General features: G+C 41.1%; 1 protein-coding gene across 6 annotated transcripts in view; it reads right to left on the bottom strand.

Moving 5' to 3' along the window:
- Positions 1 to 16170, bottom strand: part of TCF12 (transcription factor 12) — a 158700-nt gene that overhangs the window by 37219 nt on the left and 105311 nt on the right. For 4 of the 6 annotated variants that reach the window (XM_084293472.1, XM_084293473.1, XM_084293474.1 and 1 more), the window contains exons 8-9: positions 14350 to 14485; positions 11206 to 11258 (exon numbers count right to left, since the gene is read on the bottom strand). In XM_084293472.1, coding sequence (XP_084149598.1) covers positions 11206 to 11258; positions 14350 to 14485 — 189 coding nt within the window. Of the gene's footprint in view, positions 1 to 2334; positions 2488 to 11205; positions 11259 to 14349; positions 14486 to 16170 lie in introns of those variants that run through there. The other 2 variants (XM_084293476.1, XM_084293477.1) reach the window with 1 other exon arrangement.

Genomic DNA, 16170 nt, shown 5'->3' with positions numbered 1-16170 from the left:
TAAGTAATGCAGTATCTGAAATTGATTTATTTTGGTGATAAGTGATATTAGTGCAATCTATCTTGAAATAATTTCAGAGTAAGATCATCAGATCCCTGAAAAAAGGACGTTTAGAAAATAACCGATTTCCTTCTAAACTTGTAGGTGAGCTGAAAAAAAATAGAAAAACTTGCATTTCAATCTATATTCTTTATGCGCAAACAAGATATAAAATTTATATTAAATATCTTTATGCCATTTCATTTTACAAAATGTAAACAAAGATGATCAGTTAATGAAGTTTCCTTAATTATTTCACTTATTATTCAAATTTCAAAAAATAATGATTTAGATTTGTGCTGTTATTTTTTTTTTTTTAATTAGGGTTGGATAATTTGTTTTCTTGTCTACAGCACAGCTCTTGTAGAAATGAAAGTGGAGGCAAGGTGAAAGTGAAGAACAGATAAATATGATTTTTGCCACAATTTTCAAAATTTGTCAAAGCTCCATAATAAAATTGTATAAACCTTCCATAAGCTACAAATATTTTCTATATATCAACAGGTGAAGGAGGATGAGAAAAAAAAAATCGGGTTTAATTTTCTACTTTAATAGAAGTACTTTATTTTCCTTTATGTAACAGATTAAGGTTTTTTTTTTTCCTTTCTAAATTGGTAAGGATTCTTGAAACATATTTTTAGTAACTTGTTACACAGAACAGTAAGCTTTTACGATTTTACTCCCTGATGAGGCATTTCCATTAAAACACGACTGCTCACTTTCAAGTGTCCCTCCTAAAACATACAGAAATTCAAAAAAAAAAAAAAAAAAAAAAGAACCTCCCCTAACAGTTTTTTTTTTTGTTTGTTTGTTTTTTTAATCAGACTTAATTTTTAAAATTTAACTTTATTTATGTGCCAGTGCACAACATCTATTGTGGTGCTTGAGTAGTTATTCTTTTGTTTAATGTTAGGCTTTCTTCTGTCTTACAAATTAAAAAAAGTTCTAAAAGGAACAAAACATTCAGTAAGGAGCATAAACACACCACGTATTTTTCCCACTTGTTTTGCCTGTAAAGTGAATCAGGTTTTGTACACATCAGTAGGTACCAAGGAATGTCAGTACCCAAAATTGAGTAATTGAAATAATCTCAAAACCTCAAGCAATGAGGCACATACTATCAACTACTAACTGACTGAACAGTATAACTGAAGGCCGTAAAAAATTAAGTTATATAGTGTTTCCATTACAGAAAGTTTCACGTACAGATTTGGCGTGTACACTGTGTGCTTAAAAAAAAAAAAACAAACAGACAAAAATCTCCCCTCAGCTTCATATATCCTCCTTCCAGATACTTAAATTAATAATTTGTTCCAACTTGCAGGATTCCTGGGAAAGAGAACACTAAAAGTCACCAAGAAGTTAAAAAAAATAATAAATAAAACCTTGGGCAACATGATATAGGATCATCATATGATTTGTCATCTATTTACTAACTCTTCAAGCTCATAAAGGTCACCTCTGACCCGTAACAGGCACATGCTATCAATTTTCAAGCCGTGCTCGCCTACAGTACCAGCACTTCCATCCACTATATGCCTGGAAATACTTAATAAGATCAAAGCCTTCTTTCCTGCTACAAGAACAAAGAGAAATGTTGTAATAGAGTGATCTGTGCTCTAGAAAGAATAAAATCAAAACTCCATGCAAGTTATATTCCCTTTGCTTCAGGGGTATTGTACAGTTAATTTTACTTAAGCCTTATATATATCTTCACATAAAACTTCAAACGGACCGTTTGAGCGTCGGAGCAGACATGAAAGAAAAATAATTTCATATTTGAGAGACAGCTGGCATCGGGACCAAAGGAAATGAAACAGAGCCCGCGCGCCCTGCCTCAGCCCCCTCATCGCCCCGCCGCTCCCTCGCGGCTCCCCGCGCAGCTCGCAGCACCCCCGGCTCCGGTAGCGCCGCACAAAAAGTTTGCTACCGGAGACAAAGCTCGCGGCGGGGCCGCCGGAGGAGAGGGACGAGCCCGGAACGCCGCGAGCTGCCCGGCAGCGGCTCCCCTCGGGCTGCCCGCAGCGCCCCCCTCAGCTCCTCTCCCCGGGGGCCAGGGGAGCTCCGCGGCCTCCGGGCGCCGGCTGAGGGGGCCCGGGGCCGCCCTGAGGGGCCGGGGGCGCCCCCGAGCCCGGGCCGGAGGCGGAGGGCGCCGGGCGGGCCCGGCCGCGGCTCCCGGCGCCCGGTCCTGAGGCGGCGGCGGCGGCGCCCCCCCGGGTCGCTCCCCCCCACACCCCTCCCCGCCCCGCCGCGGGCTGCCCGGCCGGGGAGCGGGAACAAAGGCGGGCGCCTTACCGTCTTGCCGTTGTAGTAGTACATGAGGGAGCTGCTGCCCACGCCCGGCACGGGGTAGGCGCAGTACATGGCGAGGCTGGCGCGGCGCCGGGCTGCAGCCCAAGTGCGCCGCCTCCCGCCTCCCGCCGCCGCATCCGCCCGCCGCCCGCCCGCGGCTCCCCTCCGCCGCGCACGTGGAGCCGCTGCGAGGCGGCGCATGCAAAGCAGGGCCGAACCATCGCGCCCGGCCCGCGGGGGGGGGCGGCCGCTGCCTGCAGCCTGCCCCCGGCCCCAACGAGCTCCCGCCGCCGGGCGTCGCCTCAGGCGGCAGCGGGCGGCGGGGAGGCGGCCGCGGGCGGCAGCTGCTGAGGGGGCGGCGGGCGCCAGGGAGGGAGAAAGCGGGCGGAAAACTTCGGGTCGCGGCACGAGCAGGGGAGACGGGCAGCGGCACAACGCAGCTTGGCTCGGGACACGGCCAGCGCGGTGCTGTGGGGGCACAGAGCAGGGACTGAGCACAGCCGCCCTGCCGCAGGGAGCAGCCTGCAGGGCCTGAAGGTTCCAGCTGCCGGAGCACCCTGGCGGTGTGACTGCCAGGACAACAACTCGCCCAGAACCACGGAGCGGTGCAGGGCAGCGAGGCACAGCCCAGCTCCCCTCCAGCACCACCGGCGCAGCAGCAGGCTGGGGGCTTCCTTCTGCCCCCAGGGACCACAAAGTCCCAGTTCAGGCCCTGGAGAAGCCCTAAGAAGCGTTGATTTGCACCGCACAGTGCCCTGCCCTACAGCTTCTCGCTAGTGTTCGGGACTCTGCAGATGAGACCTGCTAACACAGCTTCAGATCTCTGCACGTGCTGCTTCTCAAAGTGCACTGGGCTCATACCACTGATTTAGACAAGTGTAGAACTTAGGAAAAAAAACCCTAAACACTGGAAAATGCACTTCCAGCTTTCAAAGGAGTGGAGAAGTAAGGACACCCCCCTCACTTCTTTTTTTTTCTTTTTTCCCCCTAAAATAAATCAAGCACACAAACTTTTAAATCATTAAAATACACTTCCAGGTGACTACATCCAGTTCTTTCAAGTAAAGGCTGTCGTCAACACCTTTGTAATTGCTACTGTTCCTCCACATACACATGCTCAATGTTCAAAATAGGTGTATTGGAGAAGAAGAGCATGATAAAGACCCCCCTCCGCGACTAAGCATTACCCACCTGTATTAAAAATAGCTGGGTAAAAACATACAGTAGGAAAACTACCTCCTCTATGTGGCACTCAGTGTGCACACTTCACATTACAACCATCCAATACCTGTACAGAGCAATTGTAATGAAAAGTGCATAGGTAATGGTAACTGGTAATATTTACTAACACAATTAACATTTACCAGTACAGAGGAATTATTGACGTTGTTCGCCATCACATGGCTAAGACGACAACAACAAGGACAACAATAAAACTGAGTAATGCCACTGCAAATGCTGTTTGTAGACAAACTAGTTTAATGGCTGGTACCTCCGTAACGACTCAATAAACGAATTTGTTCCTGGTATTACTTCCCCACAAATCAAACGGGTACCAATTTCATTTTACTGAAAAGCGAATTAGTTGTCCTACCCTCAGTGACATCAATGTGAATAAAATCTTCGTGTCCAATACTTGAAATTCATCACTGTACTTGTTCTACATTTGCTATGCCATTATTCCTCACAGTACTTTGTTAGGTCAGTTCATGTTACGGGTTCAAATCATAATTCAAGCATATCAAACTAACCCTCAGATGTTTACTTAGAGCAGAATATATGAAAAACAGACCTAAAATGGACTAATTTGAAAAGCTGGGCACAAAACTGTGATATCATTACCACTAACTATGTATTTGTAGGAACTACAACCAGATAACAATTCCAAGAACTTCTGAAGTCCCAAGTAAATTTGGGTTTTGTGGTCACATTTTTTTTTTAATCCCCATTTAAGCTAAGCAACAGCTGCTCTGAAATTTGTTTTCTTAAGGGACATTACAGTGAAATGAATCGGGGCTGGATCAGTGATACTATACTCAGTACAGTTGTTTACTCCATTTTCCTTGGTGACAAGTCAAGGGTTAATCTGATGACTCAGCCTGACAAAACAAGTCAGCTGGAGACAGGGCCAATTTTTTAAACTTGATTTCAGACAGACATGCCGTCAGCAGAGGAGTGCTGAACTGACATGCACTTTGTAGCCCGAATTGTTTCCACTCATGACCCTGTACTGTGTGTCAAAAACAATAAGCTGCCTGTTTCTAAAGTATATAAAGAGATTATGAAATCTGATGCAAAGTGAAATACTGTCCTAATAATAAACCAAGCTACCTGTATCAGAATAAAGATTTTAACAATAATAGGTTTTGTGAATGAACTGTATGTTCTTCCTAAAATCAATCTTTTATGTGAAACACATTTTTGTCCAATTTGTCAGAGCCACAAAGCAAATACACAGTAAGCATATGTAACCCAGCACTTGAGTCTATTAAAAAAAAAAACATAATTGCTCCAGATCACTGAAAATTATCCTCATACCACATAAAAGGTAATTATGTAAGTGCCTCAATGGACAAGAGCCATCCTCTGGTCAAATATATGCCATAACAACACTGCAGTATCATAATACTTGAAAAATGTTACTGCTTTTTAATCACAGCTTTATTATTTCAAATGGGTCTGTTCAAACACAAGCAGCAAAAACTTTTACAATAATTTTGAGTCAGACATAATTCAAAGTCCCCTTTTCACCAAAAGAAGCAACTGTGATGTGTAAGTCTTGAGTTTCCTCACAGAGAGCTGGCATAAATCTTTCTGAAAAACAGTAACCTAATACAATCCCAAACCTGCTATTGATGAGGACGCCAACTCTGTTCTTCTTCCTAATTTGTTTCATTTCTGAGGGGCTAGGTTAGCCTTCTTTCCAAAGGCAGCAGGCTAAGACAACTGCCCTAGAAGGCTCTCCCTTTATCCCCAACTCTGCGCAGGGTTGGAAGTTTTTATCAACTTCAACCACGTTTGAAAAAGGCACAGATGTTTCAGAAGTGATTAAGCTCTTATCAGCGCTATGAAAACCTGAAACTGAGACAGAGGAGACTGACCCCAACCAACGCCTCCCTGAAGTAAAGACAAGGAATGGGGAATAAAGGATAAAAGACAAATTCTTGGAAAGCCATCTGATACTGAACAACCAGTTACTAACTAAAATACACACACATACCTATGGATCTGTATGTGTAAATGTGTGTATAACATATAAATATCAACTTTGAGCTACTAGCGGTATTTCAGAAAAAACTTCTAGGCATCTCAGGACTCCTAGCAGGATGCATTTCACAGCCAAACATTTATTAGGATTAACCAAAGCAAGGCCGGTGTCAGCGTGATCTGTAAGCGCACACCGAGCACAGCGCAGCTCTCCCAGCAGACATGACTGAAAGCCTCAGGAAGCAGCCCTTACTGCTCTAAGTGGAAATCACGTTGTTAATTACATGGTAACAAAGCAAGAAAACTACGAACAAATACCAGTGTAACTGAGATGAAATCCTACCCATTGCTTTTATGTAGCTATACTGCAAGGTTTTTTGATTTTTTTTTTTTTTTTGATTTTAGGAAAAACTTCCCGTTAGCTGTAAGTTAAAAAAAATAAAATAAAATAAAATAAAAAGTACGAGCACTGCCCCTGCTCAGCCCCCTGCGCTGTGGGCCCGAGCTCTCCTCAGCCCGCGGCCGAGCCCCGAGCCCCTCCCAGCGGCCGCCGGGCGCGGCGCACGGCGGGGGCGCCCCCTGCTGGCAGAGCCGCCGCAGCGCCCCCTGCGCGGCCCCCCGAGGCGGCTCCGCCCCCGGCGCTGCGCGGGCTGGGGGCAGCCCCGGCCGCGCCGCCATTTGCTGCCCGCCCGGGGCTCTCTCAGCCTGCGGGCTGGCGGCCGTGCCTGCTCCCCCCGAGGGGAGGGGAGGACAAAAAGCCGCTCTCCTGAGCTGTGTGTGTGAAGTGCCACGCTCTAGTCTGTGGTAACGGGAGCGTTCGTCTTCCCGGTGAAGCACGAGTTGGAGCAGCCCCGCGCAACTTCTCAGCAGTTCACAAGCTGCTGCTCTGTCACGCTGCCCCTCAGAAAGCAGCCTCACCGCCGGGCGCTGCCTTTACATTCTCCTGTGCAAATCTACACTACTTTAGGAGTATCTACTGTGCTCTTTTTGGTATGTTGTGGAAGTGTAAAGAAAACTAAAAAATCTACCGGTAAATCCACCCTGTGTATGAGGGATTTTCACAGAGAAGATGTCTCAGTAAAGCAACCTCGCAGTGGCCTACGCCACAGCCCGGCAGCAGCCCTGGAGCCAGCACGTGCCCACGGTCAGGAGCTGCTGTGAAGAGAGGCGCACACACATCACGTCCCTCACCTCACCTCACACAGCGAGAACGCCACCTGAGCTCACAGCACGACAGCCATGGGCAGCTTAGCTGTTCAGCGCCAGCAGACCGGTTTTCACTTCACGTGCACAGCAAAGGGCGGGTGGGATGCTCTAATCTTAACTCACTGCTCTTTTCAGATCTATTTCAACTAAGTCCGTTCCCTAAAAGCATCAGACTTTGAATCTGATGGCCAAAGAATAAGCATCAAGCAGAAGGAAGACTGACTCACAAGGAAGAAACCACAAGTTCTGCTTTGCATTATCCATAGGGATTCATTTGCTCACTTTCGTTATTTAAAATGCCTTATAAAACACAGCACAGCATCAGAGGCAAGGGTCGGGGTTACTCCTGTCCCCGCGTGTTACATGCTGAAGACAAGACGGACAGCTGAATACATCACTCGACTGCACCAGGCAACTCAGAAGTGCTCTGAACAAACTCTAAATACCACTTTTTACATTTTGGCACCATTTCTCACCGACATGTTCTGTGGGAATAAATCTTATGAAGAAAATTAAACAATTAGACTCAACGTCACACTCAGTTCAACACCATCCAGGCAGGATGCTCCAAAGGTTTTACTCAGACATACTACTCAGAAAAGAGACCCTGACTTAATAAAACTATTCCAAGGATGTTGATTTACACCAAGCTACTTCAATACATACTGAACTTGTTCATTGTGAGGATAATTCTCTAAAGCAAGTCTGCTCACATTAGATTGTATTAAAAATACAACATTCGCTAAATATTAAAATCTCAAAAACTGGGTTTCAGATAAACGGACAACCAGATCACTTCCACCCCCTACTTCAGGTACTCTCTTTTAACCCTGGGGAGGAGCGGAAGTAGGAGGGATTACAAAAGGGAATAAGACCAACTATTTATTTATTTATTATTATTTTGTACTTCTCAAGCTCATTCTTTAAAAGGCTAGTATATTAGAAAAGAGGCCCTTTAGTTTGTCAGAGGTAATTCTACACACAAAAACCAAGTTTCCTCTCTCTGTGCGTAGTAAAGAGTTCAAATTTAGGAGAGAGATCTCTGCCCATGGAAAATGTTCATTTGACAATCTGATTAAATAAGTGGCAATCAAAAGTTTAATATTAACTGATAGCCTTGGGTGCTATGGAAAATCTAAAATGCTCAAAATAGTTATTAGAAATGGCACTACACAGAAAACATTTGTCACAGAATTTTCTGTAACAAAAAAAAAAAAATCAACACACGAGTATTTCTACTCTCTGATGTAAGACCAATTAAGTGGCAAAGGAATAATGACAAATATATACGATATTTCTCTTACAATTATGACACAACAGCTATTGCTCATGGTGCTAATGATAAATATTGATCTGAAATATTTTTTGACAACGCACGTAAACAGTACCATGCTTCTGCTCATAGCACATTGGTAATTCGATTACAAACTCGTTGCACATTTCCAAGCAAGCCTTACTGTTCTCCCTCTGCAGATCAAGAAGTTCTTTGAAAGCACTGACTATGCTCTCTATAGGTGACGCGTACCCCATCAATTAGTTACAATTGGTTTTGAGTCACATGATGTTATGATGTTATTACTGTTTCTTGGCTTAGTTAGGACAACTCCTACAGTCTGAGAAATTCTCAGAAATACTGCAAGAGTTTAGAACCTCTGAGAATGCAACTGCCACTGAAAAAAAAATACATTTTATCTGTTAGTAAAAAATCAACGGCTCAAAAATCTTGGTTCAAGTTTGAGCTAATTAAGAAAGTAAATCACTGATTTTTAGTTTTTATCCTTCTCCCAAAGCTTTATATTTAGTAGTTAATAGTTCAACACAAACACTTGCATGCCAGCATCAAAAATGTTTTGGGGCAATGACTCACCACTTAGCCAACTTAAGATAGCAGAACTTAAAAATACACTCCTTTGGTGCAATTAGTTTTCACAGTAAAAGGACAAATCCGGATTCCAAGTCGCATTCCAGAAGGTAACTAAACAATTAATTACCACTTCTCTATGTAACTAGTTTTACTTTGGGCCTGACAGAAACACATGAAGAATGGTAAGTCTGAAAGCAAGCAATTTCAGAAAATACCGTGCATATCCAAGAGAAAAAGAAACAAAGTAGAATTAAAGAAATCATCGTATCTCTGAAGATTGCTACTGAATTAGTTACCTAGACAATTACTAGACTACCCATTGCCATAGTCGCCCCATACTAACACACAACCATTAGAGAAAACTGTAAAATATTTATAAAAAAATCCAGATCCTTTTATCGTGTCACATTAAGAATCCACTATCTTTCTTGTGACCTCCATACTATAATTACACTTCTCTGCACTACCTATCAGCTAAAACAATTTTATCTTTGCCACCATACATTGATTTCTTACCAAAGTCTAGTTAAAATAAGTAAAGACAACACTTGAATAATTATCAACTCAATTTAAGTTTCCTATGATGGCCAGTAAATTTCAGTTTTGTGCCGCATGCTAAACAAAACATCTCAGAGCACTTTTTTCCATAATCTGTCATCTTCCTTCATGGCTCTATTCAGCACCGAAAGCATTTAAATGGAGAAATGGTGCTTTAAAAAAGCAGCATAGAAATCTTTGATTCTTCACAGAAGCTGTGCTTCACTTCTCCGACTGGTACAGTGTTAATACAAATAAAATTTAATCAGCATTTTGTTGTCTTCATTCAGAAGAAAAATTAAATGAAAAACATTTGAAAAATACTGCTTCTTAAAATTAATGCCTAGTAAGAGAAATGAGATAAATTTTTCATTCACTAAAATGATCTCTTTACCTGGCTAATGCTACTAAATATTAAACATGTAATGCAAGTTTTATTACTCTCCTAGAATTACAGTAATAAATTACATGGAAACTGCACTGCTACGTGTTTTAGCTTCTCTGACATTTTTAATATATTTTTGTTAATCTAGCAGAAATCATCTGCTAGACTGTAAAGCCACCCTACATAACACACAACTGTTAAAATGTAAATTGCCAAACTATTTTTAGCTGCTGCTGAAGGAGGGAAAGAAAGGAGAGAAAAAAAGGCAGAAGAAGAATATTCCTGGCCTCGGGAATAATGATTTGAGGCATTGTGTTCATTTTGTTTATCAAGCAGCTATTCAGCCTCTAGTGGGGCCCAAGTGCTTATGCAAGCAAAAGCTTTTAAGAGTGCCTGCAGCTGCAATCCTGGCTTCCAGGTAGGCTGCAGGTTCAGAGCACAGCTGCCCCAGGCGATCTGCGCTATCTCAGCTCCATCTGGAAGTGCGGTTAAAATAGGATTTCAGATCCCGGTTTCCGTATGCATCACCGTGAGCAGGGGGAGGGAGAAGGGCAAGAGAGGGAGGAGAGACCGGGGGAGATGCAAGGGCTGGAAGACACCGTCCATGCCTCAGCCTTAATACCGAATAAAAAGCTCAGAGCCATTTCGCTCCCGCTCTGCTCCTGCTGCCCGTGCCGTGCGCTATTCAGCCTATCCGGCTTTGAGTTATGACTCATCCAAGTGCACCTGCGCCCATGTGTTAAGTACTGCCAAATAAAAGCCCAACATCCATTTACACAACAAAGAGATGTACCCCGCAAGGCAGCAGCGCTTCCCCCTCCCCTCCTGTTTGTTCTGAGCAGGGAGAAAAATAATTCTGTCCTTCACTTCACTGGGGATTTTTCACTTCACGTGGATCTTTAAATGCAGATTCATTTATAAACAATTTTCTTCCTTTTAAGAATAAAGCATATTTAATACCACAAAACACCCCTATAGCATTAGATTATCACAGCCATTAATGATTTTTCCACCAAAACCCTTCCAACCTTTTTCATCAAAGCCCTTTATTCTCGAAGGATAAATTTTCAAGCGAAGAGGGATCAACAAACTAGTTGCTTGAAAGCTTTCCTGATGCTAGGCTGAAGTTAGGAAAGGCTTAATGAAGGCTTTAAAATCCACCAGGGCTTCACAATGAACATCTGACTCGGTGATTTATGCATATTAATAACCTCAGTCCTACTGAGGCAAGCTGAGCTGTACATGTCCTCCGAATCTTAATGTCTTCAGCTCCACTGGGATTATTACAAATGTAAATTTCTAAGATTCTCAGCTATTAATCTCTGTCTGTCCTCCTGTTCAGCAACATAATGACTAATTAAACATCAAAAGACCTGTACAGGAGATCTTCTTTGACAGCTCCTGGCCCAGCTCTCTTCCCAAGAGAGGAATTCAAATGACAGGGACAAGTGGGTAGGAGCATATGAGCAAGCTACAAATCACCGCTATGAAATCTAAAAATTACACATCAAATGTGTATTTAGTCTTCGAGAACCACTCCCAATTGCCTACCCTAGCTGTTCGTGTCCAGTGGATACCCTCCCTAACGATAAATTGAATAATTATAGTGCGTCAGGTACATAAAACCCAGCCTGAGCCCACTTTACTTACTATAAGTAAAAAATGTCATACTTACAGAAGAAGGCAAACCTGGGGGCACCTTTCTTACTTTCTTTGTCTGCAGAGGATCTGTACGTAGAGAAACGACACATTTGATCAAGCATCTATGCTGCAGATGGAAAATAACAACTATCCACTCCATACAGTTTTTCTTTCCACAACAGATTTCTTTTTAAATCCATGCTTTGTTTTTAATTTTGTGCCAATTAAATTTGTATCTCTCATCAATGCAAGAAGGTGCTTAAATAGGTAACATACAAGTGATCTTTTCTAATATAAAGCTTTCCTAAACAATTACTTTCAAATCCTAAGAACACTAACATTGCAGGATATATTGATGCCATTATACACTTGGTAAGAAACAAAGTAAGATTTTGAGATAACTACGAAGAAAACCGGACTGATTAGCAATAAACATTCTCTCCCCTTCTGCATTTCAAAGACAGAACTATGAAAAAGGAATTTATGAAACATTATGTGCTAAAAATACGAACATGATGTACATTTCTATAGCATTTAGTCTATAGAAAGGTTGTAAATAATAGGATATGCAATGACCTAAATACTTAAGTAGAAGTTAATGCAACTCATTTTTTTTCATGTTACATTAAAGATAGATACGTAACCAGCCTCCTTCTATCAATAATAATTTTAACAACACAAAAGTAGTCAGCAATTTCACTATCTAAATCAAGAACCTGAACTAGTTTAGTTTGCTGCTAATGAAATTAATCTGAATGCTTACTATACGTGCAAATTAGAAGTTAACGGATGTTCTGTGCTGGGTATCTGGCAATGTCATCGTTTCTACAGTTGACTGATTGAGTCTTCAATTAAAATACAGAACTCCTATTTTTCTGTTTTCATTCAGAAGAGTATAATAACAGTTTCAGTTTCAGATAAGACAAGATAAAAACTAATTACTCATTCCCATGTGTAATAAACCCACACAACTACTGGAAAGATATTTGCTGAATATCTTCACTCAGATCATGCCATAGGAGGTGTTTGAAAAGAAAGAAAAAACACTTCTGGGAGAGGTATTTACACTGCACACAAAGCATGACCTAGAAGGGCACACTGCTTGATTTCAACAATCTTAAAGTAGCAAATATAAAGAAAGTTTGTTAAAAACCCTGGACAAGCCCTAATTCAACTTTTATTTAAATCATTAGCCAGCAGTTCTACACCATTTAACTACACCACTTAAAAAATAGCAGAAAGTATTTCAGGCCTGCTTTCTCTAGCTGCTGGAAATGAGACTCGAGATACAAGTTCACTTTTCTGGGACTTGGGAAAAAACTTGAAATTCATAAATTTGTAAGCCCCACCTTCCCATGTCCCAGTTACAGCCTGGCAGAGTCAGCCTCGACAGAAAGAGGAATGTTACACTACTGGTAGTTTGAAAAGGGTAATATACCTCGAGTTTCTCCTTCAACAAAAAATAAACATGAGCGCTACTCTGAGAACACCATGCTTACCTTCATTATGTCTGATTTAATACCTGGAACTTCATCTCCATACAATTTGCACAAGAAATTGTAAGTTAATCACTGAGGGAGAATCCTAAACCAGGTTGTCTAATTTATATTACGTCCTTGAATACGTGGTTGTTTCATACACCTCCTCAACTTTTCTTCCCACTTAACGTCACTCTGTCCAGCCTTCAAAGTCATGGTGTAACAGACACCCTGCTGCCCATAACCATAGCAAGTTACTATTACATCAGTTTCTCACTACAACTGATTCAATGGAAGCTAATAACAACTAATTGTTGTTATTGTGTTATTACAAGTCTTTTCTATGGAAGTTTAACCAACCTTCCAAAAAGCAAACAAAATATTTCACTTAACTTTCACTGAATATTTCACTGAACTTTCCTTAGATCGTTCCTCTTCTAAAACAGACTTGACGAATGTCTGCATTTGGTTCTCATATTCTAAGGAACACGAATCCTTTCAAGCATTTGTAAAGAAAGGCAACCCCAGATTAAACAGTGGTTGTCTTGACAACATGTTAAATAAACTACATGAAAATGTATTTATATGTACATATAGGTAAAGTTCCAAAGTCACATTTTTATAATTATAGATTTAAAAAAAAAAATCCAAGCATGTTCAGGACTATTTTAATGTCCAAAGAGTTTGCAATTTCTAGTTAATACTCAAGTTACTTCAAGAAACAATTTGCATTTGATAAAAACGAAATTTTGGGTAAAGTATGGTTTAAGTTATATGGTTCCAACAAGCAAAATTTTCATAACAAATATAAGTGCTATACAGAATAAAGGACATTCAAAAAACACGCAGAACTAGAGCAATCACAATAACATAAAATGCCAACATTGAAATATGGTAGCTTTTAAACTGGAATATCAAGTTACAGTCTCTCTTTTTGTACTTTTTTATAAAAAAAAAAAAAAAAACTACCGTGCATACCCAATTATTTAGGATACTCCTACAGCAGAAATGATAGAACAGCTGGCTCATTCTTGATTCCCTAATTCAACAAAAAGACTTTAGAGCTATGAAATATTACCAGTGACTACGATTGAGAAGGAAAGCTTTATTTATCAAAAAGTATCTCCAGAATACAAATCCTGTTATAGTATAACGACTTCAAGCAAGTTCTTGCCTGCTTATTTGCAAGGTAGTTGGATTTTAGAGTAAACTACTAGTCTCCAGTTTCTAAGAACTTTAAAGGCATGTTGAACCAATTACAATGAACTATGTATTGCCCTAAATAAAGTTACTTTTAGCATATAAAAGGATAATTGTTTCCCCTTTGTGTCTTTCCCCTACTAAATAATGGTAATGACCTCAAGGTCAGGCATTTCCAGGAGTTAATGATGGCATGGGTTAAGGGCACTCAGCTGGTCATCAACTCCTATCCATCTGTCATTATTGCTTTTGCAATTAAGGTTTTTATTGGAGTTTCTTGTTTGTTTTATAAGCAATACTGATCAGTATAGAATTCTCACCAGCATCTCAAAGAAAATTTCTGTAATTCTGCTTTCTCTCTCTTATACAGCAGTTTGCTGTAATTTGAATTGCTCAGTAAAGAGCAATTACCGGTATACAAACTGAGCTGTCACAGAAAATAATAAAGTCTGCAGAAACGCATCACGAATGAAAGTTTAAAAACTGTCTGTATTACTCACCAAGAGCTGGTGAGTCATGAAGTGGTCTTCGGCGCTGATTTGTACCAGAGAAAGGGTAGTAGGCTGTTCCAGGTTTTCCCGAGGATGACAGCTGACCTGGGCTTCCAAGACCCATATCTGACCGAAGCAGGCTAGACTGCAAAATACACAGACAGAAGTAAAATTAAGCTCTGTAATAATTAAGTTGTTAATATACCAGGCTAACAAACTATTCACTGTACATACTCTGCTTGCCATTTATAAGCATTTACTGGGTTTTCAGTGAAGGCCTTTGAATTCAAAGGAGTAAACTTCTTAAAATTAGCATTTAGAAAATACACTGCTGTGTAATTCAGAAAGGTGGAGAGAGTTTTGCTGTGAGCCTCCAAACAACAGAACCATTTCTGTTTATGAGGTCTGAAAGAAACAATTCATACTTAAATTACAAATAAAAATTGTAATACTTTGTTTAGTTTGCAATGTCACACCATGTACTATACAATATAAACGTAATTGATAAAAACTGCTGAAAGTTTATGGTTTAACATTGGGTTTTAGCACATACTTAGAAATTCAAAGCTATATTACATTCATAAAAACACGGAAGAATCATCCCAAAATATCAAACAAACAAAAGAGATAACAGATTAACGCACAGAATATAAAACATTATGACATTTTAAAAACTTCAACAACGTAGTTGAATGCCTTTTGTTTCCTTTTCATGCAGTAAATACGAACACATTCTGAACCGTTAACAAGTGCATTATGTATTATTTGGCCTCACAGTATTTGGATTTCTGTGAAACTGAAACGAACGCAGGTGATTTATAGGAACCCAGTTTTTTCCATGGTCAGTAACATACTTAGCCTTGTTTTAGTTGAAAAATCCCCTAAGCTTTTTCACCTAAGGGGTGAAACTCAAAGAAGTGTTTGTACAGGGAATATAATGCTACCAAGCAGTAAAAAGGCATTCACTGCAGCTTTAGCACTGGATGCTGCATACAACTTTCCTCCTACACCAACATGCATTCGGTATTACACACAGCTCAAGTCTCTTTACTTTGCTTTTTATATATTTAGGAAAATCAGATGGTGTTTTATGGTCACCATGGAACCAACAGTCTTCAGATCCAAATAATTTGCTTCTCATTTCATCATACCAGGTCACTCTGCAGCCCAGTCCTCGCACTGTGGGTGAGGTAGAAGACGTGGCTGTTGGATGGCAGTATTACAATTGTGTTTGCTGGCATTCAAACTGTGCTGACATTTCAATTACTAGATGATGCAAGACAAAAACTTATGGGATTAATATTTACACCAACATAAACCAGAAGTGTCACCTCCTTTCAGCCAAGCCAACTTTCCTCGTCCTCTCAAACCACTCTTGAAGACAAAGTTGCTGCACACGGCAGGTTCCCCAGGCCATCAGACAGGCACATCTACAGGCTGGGTAGCGGCAGCAACTGCTTCAACACCGCGGCTTCCTAGGGCTGCAGCAGCTCTCTGGAACGTGAGCAGGCACCATTGCTGCCAATTCGCCTCACCTTCCATATTAAGGCCTGAATAGGAAACCTCTATCTTGTGAAAAGCACTGCTTTCAAGCCAACACCGTCTAAAAGAAAATATGAAACTAATTCTGTTCTTATCCTAAGAATTAACCAAAAAGTAAAACTCGACCTTCAGCCCAGGAACATCCAGGACTGAAGGAAAGCTTCTTTGCACGGCCCTTGGGGAAGAAGCACTGTGATAGTTATTTCATGTTGCAGAAAGAAGGCCCCACTGACAGCAGTAGAAAAGCTGAGGCTGGAAGGGACCTCTGGAGGTCACCTCGTCCAGCCC

The sequence above is a fragment of the Netta rufina genome (genome assembly GCF_964035555.1).
Source record: "Netta rufina genome assembly, chromosome: 11".
NCBI lineage: Eukaryota > Metazoa > Chordata > Aves > Anseriformes > Anatidae > Netta > Netta rufina.
This window is presented reverse-complemented; position numbering and strand designations above follow the sequence as displayed.